The 9,564-nt window shown below is 35.8% G+C and overlaps 2 protein-coding genes across 2 annotated transcripts in view; one reads left to right on the top strand and one right to left on the bottom strand.

The window, feature by feature from the left end:
- The window catches only part of LOC106874642 (zinc finger C4H2 domain-containing protein), an 11,919-nt gene extending 5,024 nt beyond the window's left edge, over positions 1-6,895 (top strand). Inside the window, exons 4-5 of the mRNA XM_014922439.2 lie at positions 2,297-2,453; positions 6,618-6,895. Of these exons, the coding sequence (XP_014777925.1) occupies positions 2,297-2,453; positions 6,618-6,731 (271 nt within the window). The 3' untranslated portion in view covers positions 6,732-6,895. The remainder of the gene's footprint in view (positions 1-2,296; positions 2,454-6,617) is intronic.
- Positions 6,587-9,564, bottom strand: part of LOC106874631 (uncharacterized) — a 77,961-nt gene continuing 74,983 nt past the window's right edge. The window contains exon 9 of the mRNA XM_014922429.2: positions 6,587-8,197. Coding sequence (XP_014777915.1) covers positions 8,030-8,197 — 168 coding nt within the window. The 3' untranslated portion in view covers positions 6,587-8,029. The remainder of the gene's footprint in view (positions 8,198-9,564) is intronic.

A 9,564-nucleotide genomic window follows, 5' to 3' on the forward strand; every position in this document is an offset into this window, starting at 1 on the left:
GCCGGTGCACCATTGTTTCACTGCTCAGGACGTCTGTTCTTTTGTTTAAGAGTTCTGTTCATGGAGTCTGCAGGACCAGCCAACATTCAGAACATGTCTGAGACATCTCTGATGGAAGCATCCAAGGTCTTCTACATGATGCCAGTAAAGGCTCCATGTCTCGTATGAGTAAATGAGTGATGCCAGAATATGCACAGCAACTTTTGTTTGCCTTGTGATGCCAGGTTGGGACCAGATATAAGACTGAAGAGCCCTGAAGGAATCAGTTACCTTCTGAAGCCTTTCAGGTATTTCATCATCCAAGGAGCAAGAACAGCTGAGTGTGCTGCCCAGGTAGACAAACTTGTCTACCACTTTCGGTACTTTTCCTTCAACTAAGATGGTTTCACATCGTAGCACAGGATGGAACATTACGACAGATTTGTCCAGGCTAATGCTAAGTCCAAATGCCTTGCAGGATGAAGAAATATGATCCATGAAAATTTGCATATCGTAACCTGTAGGAGCAACTAAGTTGCAGTCATCAATATACAGGCACACACAGACAGAGCCAGCTTCTTTCTATTTTCTTCAACCAAATCCACTCACAAGGCTTTGGTCAGCCCACAGCTATTGTGGAAGATACTTACTCATGGTGCCATGCAGTGGGACTGAACTCAAAACCATGTGGTTGGGAAGCAAACTTCTTAACCACATAGCTGTGACTCATCCGAGCCATGGCTTGGACGAAACAAAATTTAAACAAAAAAAAGATTTCGTATAGATTTAAACAGCAACGAATGTATAGATTCCCATATTGAAATGGAGAAAAGTGTTGCAAACTTTCATTATTTTGTTTTATTTACTGATTAAATGTGTATACATGTTAAATGCTTCTTTTTCTTTAACTGGAAACTCTTTTTAAAATCATAAATTTTTTCGTACTATAGATAACCTAGTTCAATATTGATTATGGTGTTATTATCTAACTGCATTCTAAGAATCAAAGAGTAGTGTTTAGCATCAATTTCAAACCATTAAGTAAATGAAAGACTGATACTGTGGTTCCTGTCCCCTAAAGAAAGCTCCATGAACTGTGTCGACTAAAGAGTTCTGGTCAGAAACACCATTGAAATCCCTATTCTTGTTGATGACTGTGGACAACCGGATCACTCAACCATTGTCCCCTCTATCAGTGTAATTCTATGAATCTAGCTGGAGTATCTTTTGACTAAGATTTTCTCATCCACATGAAGAATAATATTCTTGTTGTCCTTTGTTTTTCATATTCATGCTTCATTGCCTGGCTCCTAAAATACTTCAGATTTGGAGGTGATGTGTGGAGGAACTAAACCAAAACAATTATTTCTTAAAATTAATTTTTGTTCATATTTTAAAGTTAATACTGTGGAGTTGACATTTAGTTTTTCATTTGTTGGCTTCATTTTTTTGGTTATGAGTTTGTCAATTCTTTTACCATATTTCATAGCATATGTCTTGCACTTTTACTCCCTAAAATGTGTGCAAAAAAAATCACCTTGGGTTCTATATGCAAAGTTGGACCTCCCATAAGCTAATTTTGTCAATAGCATTCTCTTTTCTGTATTCACTGCTGAAATGAGAGTGCTTTCATCTGATATGCCCATGCCTCTTTTATGCCATTAAATATGGATATGTTGCTGGGTTATTTTTTTTCTTTTTGAAAAACAAAAATGAAACAACCGTCTTTCTACTCGTCAACGTAAGTGATGTTTATTCATCCTTTACTAAACTAACTGATTTTATCATTCATGAGTTCAATCTGATATGGATTGATTATTTAGCAAATATAATTGAAATTAACCTTTGTAAACTTCTGTTCATATTTAATTTTATTAACTCATTTCAAAGAATGGAAAATTGATGAACAATTGGTTGAAGAAATGTATTTAAGAGAATGGCAAATATTTGGGGGAAATTGATGAAAGAAATATTTAAATGAGTAGCAGTGTTGCTGAGAAAATATGTAGTGTGTTCTTTAGCATTTAAACCAGCCATATCTGGCCCAAATATTCTACCTATTTCATGTTTTAACTGGCCAGATCTGGCCTCTTATACTTACCCTACCATGTCATTCAAAAATATATAACCACATCATTGAAATTTCAAAGTTATTGGATAATGTTTCATTAATTCAAAACAATTTGGCAGAACATCCTGAATGCTAAAGTGTTTAAGAAAAGGACAAAAATACATATTTAGAAATTAATTCAAAAAGTTTATTATTTTCATTAGTCTGAAGTTTAGGAATAAAATTGTTAAAATGATTGTCTTGCAGATATTTTGAGAAACAGAATGTTGAATGGCAGTCAGAAAGTGTTGAATCTTCATTGCCACAGTCGTTGGCAGTTGCTGCTGCAGCTGCACAACAAATTCAAGTCCCTCGCAATAAAAATGAACGCCAGACATTCCGTCAGCAGCCACCACCAATGAAGGTAAAACTTTGTATTCACCAAATTTCTGTTGAAACAATCAGTTCTAGAAAATTCTTTTAGTCAATCAATGGATGTAAGCATAGCTGTGTGATTAACAAGTCAGTCTGGCAACTACAACGTTCCAGGTTTGATGCTGTTCTGTGGCATCTTGGGCACAGTTATGAGTTAAACAGTACTTTTTTGTGTAGAATTTAGGAGACAGAAAATGTATGTGTGTGTATATATATATATATATATATGTGAAAGTCTATGAGGATAACTGAATACAGTTTTTGAAGTGTAAAGGTGATTTTTTAATAAAAATTATTTAAAAAAAAAATATTATGAAATCGTTTATGAGGATGTTACTAACCTTTTTTGGGAAGAAGTTATTTTTCTAGTGTGTGAATGCTTTTGATAAACCTTTTCAAACACACGTGCTCTTAAAGAGGAAGTTGTTATTTTTGTGGTAGTGATAGTATTATTTCTGGACTTATGGTTTTGGTCATAAATTTTTTTTACCAGTGTTTATTATATGGGGTGTTGGCTATTTTTGGTTTGATTTCAGATTTTAAATTTTTATAAAGAATTCTTCTTTTCTCTTTCAAAGTTGTAAATTTTTCATTTGCACAGATATCTAGATGTTCACTGCATGGGACATTCATAAAAGAGAATCCCTAATTTGTGGTTTATGCACATTTGGTTAGTTTCCTTCCTGTCTCCTCAATGTAGTTTTCATTGCCTTGAAGGCATGTGATGCTGTAGATGAGGTTTTTTGTTTTCAAATTCAGAAACAGTAATCCCGCTGTTAATATTATTTCAAGAGAGGTTAGTGTTAACAAAATTAATGTTAGTATTTTCATTAAGTGGATTTGTGTTTAACTACTTATTATTATGTGAAGGATTTGTGAAAGATTTTTTGTTGGAAAAATCTATCCTGATTCGGTGTGAGTTAATAATCGAATAGTATCTTGAATTTCTTGGGAAATTCTTTTCTATAGCTTCACGAAACTGGTAAGGGAAGTTAGATTTGATCTGCTTACCATATGGAATTATTAACCAAACAGTTTTGCTAGGACATACCTTGTTACTAGGGTAATTATCCTTAAAAGTCTTTGATGTACCTTTATAATGAAAAAAAAGGGTCTTAAATAACGGTTATCTCCCTTAGACTGCAAAAATGCATTACTCGATTTCGTGTTGTTATTCGAAATAAAAAAAAAAATCGTTAATATCGTTACAACTTGATTTCATGTTCTGATTAATAGAGGTAGAATTAATGTCAATAGGGTTAATACAGGTAATTTTTTCTTTATAGCCAGTTTTAAGTAAAGCAGAGTTATAAAATTCAGCTTTATTGTTGAAGATATCAACATTAGTAGATAATCTAGAAAGTCTATGTGAAATATTCCTGACTAAATTCTTTGTAATAGCCTTAGAATGATTACCGAAAGAGCTAATATATGTTGAGGGTTTATGGGAAATACGAATCCTTATGCAAGTTAAGGGTAATATCCAAAAAGTTGGCTTTAGTTATATCATTGTCAAAAACAATGCTTAAGCCCACGTTTTGGAAAAATTTAACTAAGCTGCTCCTAACCCTTTGTAGTTTTTGGTTAGAAGCATTTTGAAGGTAGAGTAGACAATCATCATGATATAGATCTCCATTGATGTTTGGGAATTGGTCAGCCATCTCATTCCCATGGTGACATCAAAACTGTTGGGTGTATCTTTACAGACCCATAGCTTGTTATCAAATTTAATAATAGATTTTCTGGTGGCCAACACGACATTAATTTCTTCCCTGGTGAGATTTGCTTTGTTACGAGCGAGCTAGAGTGCCTTGTTAAGTATGATTGGGTTGATGGAGGAATAGAAACGTCAAACTGGATAAACTTCGTGCACTTCTTGTTATTAATAGAACTAAACCAGTCAACCACTTGGAATGAATTTGACCATAAATTAAGCTTTAATTTTTTAACTAGTCTTCTTACATTGCACTTCCACAAAATATATCTACTTCCATGTATTTAAGCTTTATTCCAGTTCACTTATCGCTCTGTATCTCTTCACTATTAGTTTTCTGCTAATTTCTTTCTTTCTCCTCCTTCTCTTTCTATAAACTACCTGTCACGTTATATCTACTTTTTTTTACAAAAAAACTTGATAGTGGTCCCTTCATATATGCAGTCATCACATTCTGTTAAAATGTCTTATTGACATGTTGGGTTTCTTTCTTTCTCTGATGAGAAGATTGCATTGTTTTACACCATTTTATTCCTTCTGGAATAATACTTACGTTGTCTTTGAAACATATGTCGGAAGTATAAAGATTTGAATAATACCTGCATTTAACTCCATTTATTTATCTGCTGCAAAATGGATTCTTCAAGTGAAGCCAAGTGGCAGGAGACCTAGGAGTAGAGCAAGAATGAGACAGATAATCTCCACAGTCTCAATTGGCCATTCTTATGGTGGTTGCTTCTGATAGGAGCCCACAGAAGAGGTACTTGAAGGTTCAATCTCCCAGGAATAGTGGCTGGAGATGGATGGATACACACACATTGACATTGTCATTCAACATACATTGGATGGTTTGATAGGATCTGATGGATCCAAGGAGCATATTGTGCTCCTTGGCATGGTTCCTATGACTTGGTGGGAGTGGCCTGGTTGGAGGTGGAAAGAGTTAAAATTTGTGGTGAGGAGGTGTCTGTGGACATTCAGGGTCGAAAGGTGAGTGGAAGTGAATGGGGACAGAGAAGAAGAACAAGTGTCAGTGAGTAGGGGTTGGAAGAGTTTTGTGGGGAGAGATGACGAATGGGTGAGGAGGATAAATATGATGAATGAAGAACAAGGGTTGAGGAGTGGTTTATTATAGGAGGAAAGTAGTGAAAAGTAAGTGATAATTAGAAGTTGGGTAAGGTGGAGGGGAGAAGTGATCAATGATTCATATGAGTTGAAAGTAGGTAATGACTGGCAGCAGAGAAGCAGGTGAAGAGCAGCGGATGAGAGAAAGCAAGATGGATATGTAGGTAGGTAGTTGCAAGAGTATTCGGCAGAAGTAGATGTAGTGCATGAGTGTGAGAGATATAGAATGGCTGGAGAGAGAGATCGAATTACATTTCTTCTCGTATAAATAAGAAACAATTATAAGAAATAAATTTTGAATTTGTAAAATCTACAGTTGTTTTGTGGAGGAGAGAAGTTTCAAATTTTTTTTATATTGTTAGTTAATCTCTAAATCAAATGTTATAGCAGATTCCTGGTGTTTTGTCTACTAACAGAGAACAGTTTAAGGCATGAACTGAAGTAAAATCTTAACTGGAAACTAATATTAAATCTGATTTACATTTTAGTTTTTTGTAATTTAATGTCCTGGATAAGGGATCACTCATGTCGTTTGTTGATGAAGACTGTTGCTCTCCATGTGAACTGATGTGAATTGTAAAATTCAGTAAACATTGACACCATGAATGTACATTGTAACCACATGATCCCACTGTCCTAGGGCCCTTTCCGGTCAAGAGGTGGACACTAAATGAAGGCATGTAGACTAGTAGTTCCACTCGTGATCTTAAGATTGCGGTTTTGATTCCCAGACTAGGCAGTGCATTGTGTTCATGAGCAAAATACTTTATTCCATTCAGCTGTAACTGAGATGGGGAGTTAACCCTGTGAAGGACTGACATCCTATACAGTGTATAATGGTGTAATCTCAGCCACTCAAATCCCTTCAAAACCAGGTTAAGCTCTGGCCTTAAAGAGTCCTAAGAATCACAACACACCTTGGTGTAAGTACAGTGGAACCTTGGTTTATGAACGTCTCTCATCTTGGACAAATTGGTTAATGAACAATTTTTCAAACATAGAATATCTCGGGTGATGATTAGTGTCTCAAGTAATGAACACACAAGAACAACAAACTGGGAGTATCAGCTGCAGAGCCCCAGTTGCTGTCTGGTTTTTGCTCTGTGCACATCCCTGCCTGAATTCAGTGTGATTTCTCTTGAATTTCCTAGAGGAAGAATAGTTTCAGTTTACAAACGACCTTCAGGAATGAATTCAATTTGTAAACCAAGCTTCAATTGTAATGCCATATACATTCAAATTTGAGATTTAATTGAAACCAAATAAATATATTGCAGACAATATTTCATTTTTTAAACTTTTATTATATTTTAGGCTTGTTTGTCGTGTCACCAGCAAATTCACAGAAATGCACCAATCTGTCCTTTGTGTAAAGCTAAAAGTCGGTCACGGAATCCTAAGAAACCAAAACGTAAGCTGGATGAATAAACTGGTTGTAACCAAATATCTCACCACTCTCAATTCCGTACCTCTATTTTATTCCATTCCCTCCATAGTTTCATGTCTTTCTATTATCTTCTCATCTTACATTTAAAGCATCTCATTTTTCTCACTCCATATTTATAATAAAAGTAATTTTTTTCCTCATACAATTTTGTTTTTCCTTATTTCTCATCTACAAGTGGGGCTGTGAGATGAAGAAGTTTTCCTCCCAGCCTTCAGTTTCAGTCCCACTGTGCAGCACCTTGGATAAGGATGCTTTATTATAGCCCTGGACTGACACTTGCCTAAGGTGTCACACAGTAAGATTGAACTCAAGACTACATGATTGTGAAGTGAACTTCTTAACCACACAGCCATGCCTCTAGCTGCCAGCATTTGAATTTAAGTTTTTTACTCTCACATTCTGCTTTTAGTAGTGAACCAGCGAAAGTTTCTAGAAATTAATTTCTTAACTACAATGATGTACATATTATTTTTAATATGTTCCAGCTGATTGAAACATGAATTGCTAATCACTGTTGTATTTTGTCTTCAGCAAACAACAACTTTTAGATGATGTGTGTTCACAGCACACTTCATTGAGGTGAGTGGACTTTGAGACGTTTCAATCTGTTTTATGTCTCTTCAGTCAAAGCTACCTCACCTGGATTAATGAATCTAAACAAGAATTGTGGTTCCTCATTATAGAATTCAACAAACAAATTGTTTACCGATGCTGGTTGATTTCTGCCAAAAACTGGTCAATTTGTTTGCTGATCTTTATAAACAACTCTTGTTTAGATTCATTGATCCAGGTGAGGTAGCTTTAACTGAAGAAACTCTGCAAGGTCAGAACACAGCTGTGTCTCAAGGTCCTTTACATCAATGTATGGAGTTTGTTCTTGATCCAAATCATCTGAAAGGAGAAGTTGTTCACCAAAGACAAAATGTGGCAGCACTTAGCACATTCATGTCTGAATCTGCTGGAATGTATATGTCAGTGTGATGATTTAATAACTTAACTATCCCAGAAATTTTGCTTAAAACCACTTGATCATTGTTAGATATTTGATAAAATTACAACATAAAAAAAGCTATTAGTTTAATGATAAATTAAGCATTACTCCTTATAAAGATCAGAATATTGGGGAAACAAAAAAAGTTTTAAAAAGGCAACTTGTAAAACCTGCCATGGAATGCTCCTACTTTGATAGCAACTAGCATTGTCAATATGTCCAAAGAATGTTTCTGTTTGTAAGGAGAAATATTTCTCTTGATCATTTTCTTTTGTTAAAAGGCACCATCTACGAGATGTCAAGGAGATGATCTGTATCATTGGTGTCTTGTACACTTGAAGATTGTTGAATAGCTTCTGATACTGACACTTCATTTGATAACATTCCAGGTGGTAATGTGTCGTCTCTTTCCTTTCCATCTGTCTGGTGCTTTTTTTTGGAACGAAGACTATCATGCTGGAAAGTAAGTGAAAAATATGGATTAACAATCATCATCATTTTAACATCTACTTTTCCATGCTTGCATGGATCAGATGGAATTCATTGAGGCAGATTTTATACAGCCAAATACTCTTCCTTTTCCCAAATTAAGTAATAATTTTCCTCCATGACCAGACATGTTTTCATGGAAATGGAGGACACCGAATATAGAATGGTGACACTTATTTACAAAAATCACATGAACTCAAGGCAAGGAAACACTAACACACAAATATGTATACATTTGTTGTACTTAGATCTTGAAAAACCAAAGAATATTTCAAACAGATTGGAATAAACTGAAATGCTTTCTGAGTCGAATATATTAATATGTCACATATTTTTGTTCTGTTGTCCATAGTACAACTGCCCTTTCAGGACCCTGCTGGGGTCTATCACCCTTCTGTGGGAAAGGCTGAGAAAAAATGTACCAGTGAACGACAGGAGTTGATTCACCATCCGAGCGTGATCATTGCCAGAGCAGCTGTCTGGCTTCCAGTGGCACATAAATAGCACCATTTGAGTGTGATCATTACCAGCGTCGCCTTACTGGCATGTGAAAGACAACATTTGAGCGAGGTCATTGTCAGTGTTGCTGAACTGGCTCCTGTGCAGGTGGCACGTAAAAAACATTTGAGCGTAGCCATTGCCAGTACTGCCTGACTGGCCTTTGTGCTGGTAGCACGTAAAAGCACCCACTACACTCTCGGAGTGGTTGGCATTAGGAAGGGCATCCAGCTATAGAAACTCTGCCAGATCAGATTAGAGCCTGGTGTAGCCATCTAGTTCGCCAGTCCTCAGTCAAATCGTCCAACCTGTGGAAGGCGGAGGTTAAACGATGATGATGACTGACCTCTACCTTCCAACTTCTGGCCTCGTGCCAATGTTAGAAAAATACAGTCATCTATATTTATGCGGAGGCCAAATGTATGATGTTGTCAGGTGATGAATTAAAAGAGAGACAATAAAAAGTTTTTCTTATGTGGAGAGAGAGAAAATGTTTAGCGCAGGGTTAGGGTTAGGGTTGTATAATTGAAAGGCAAGGCTAAGAAAGAGAGAGAGAGTATTTACTGATGGGAAGTAGGAAAAAGTTTTGTAAAAACAAAAAAACCTTTCTTCTCTCCACACAGACACATCTTATATCAGTGGACAGAAGCTAGAACATAGCTTCCCAAAGTGGGCGAATTTCTAGAAAATGGTGGGTGATATAAACATTTCGTAGGTGACAATGAATTTTTAGAAATTAAGGGCAAGACTTCCTTTTGCACCTACCCAAAAAACACCCCTTTAAAAAAAAATTTTTTCGGTTATGGAGAATACGAATCTACAAAAAAAAAAAAAAA

The sequence above is a fragment of the Octopus bimaculoides genome, chromosome 3, assembly GCF_001194135.2.
Source record: "Octopus bimaculoides isolate UCB-OBI-ISO-001 chromosome 3, ASM119413v2, whole genome shotgun sequence".
Classification (NCBI taxonomy): domain Eukaryota; kingdom Metazoa; phylum Mollusca; class Cephalopoda; order Octopoda; family Octopodidae; genus Octopus; species Octopus bimaculoides.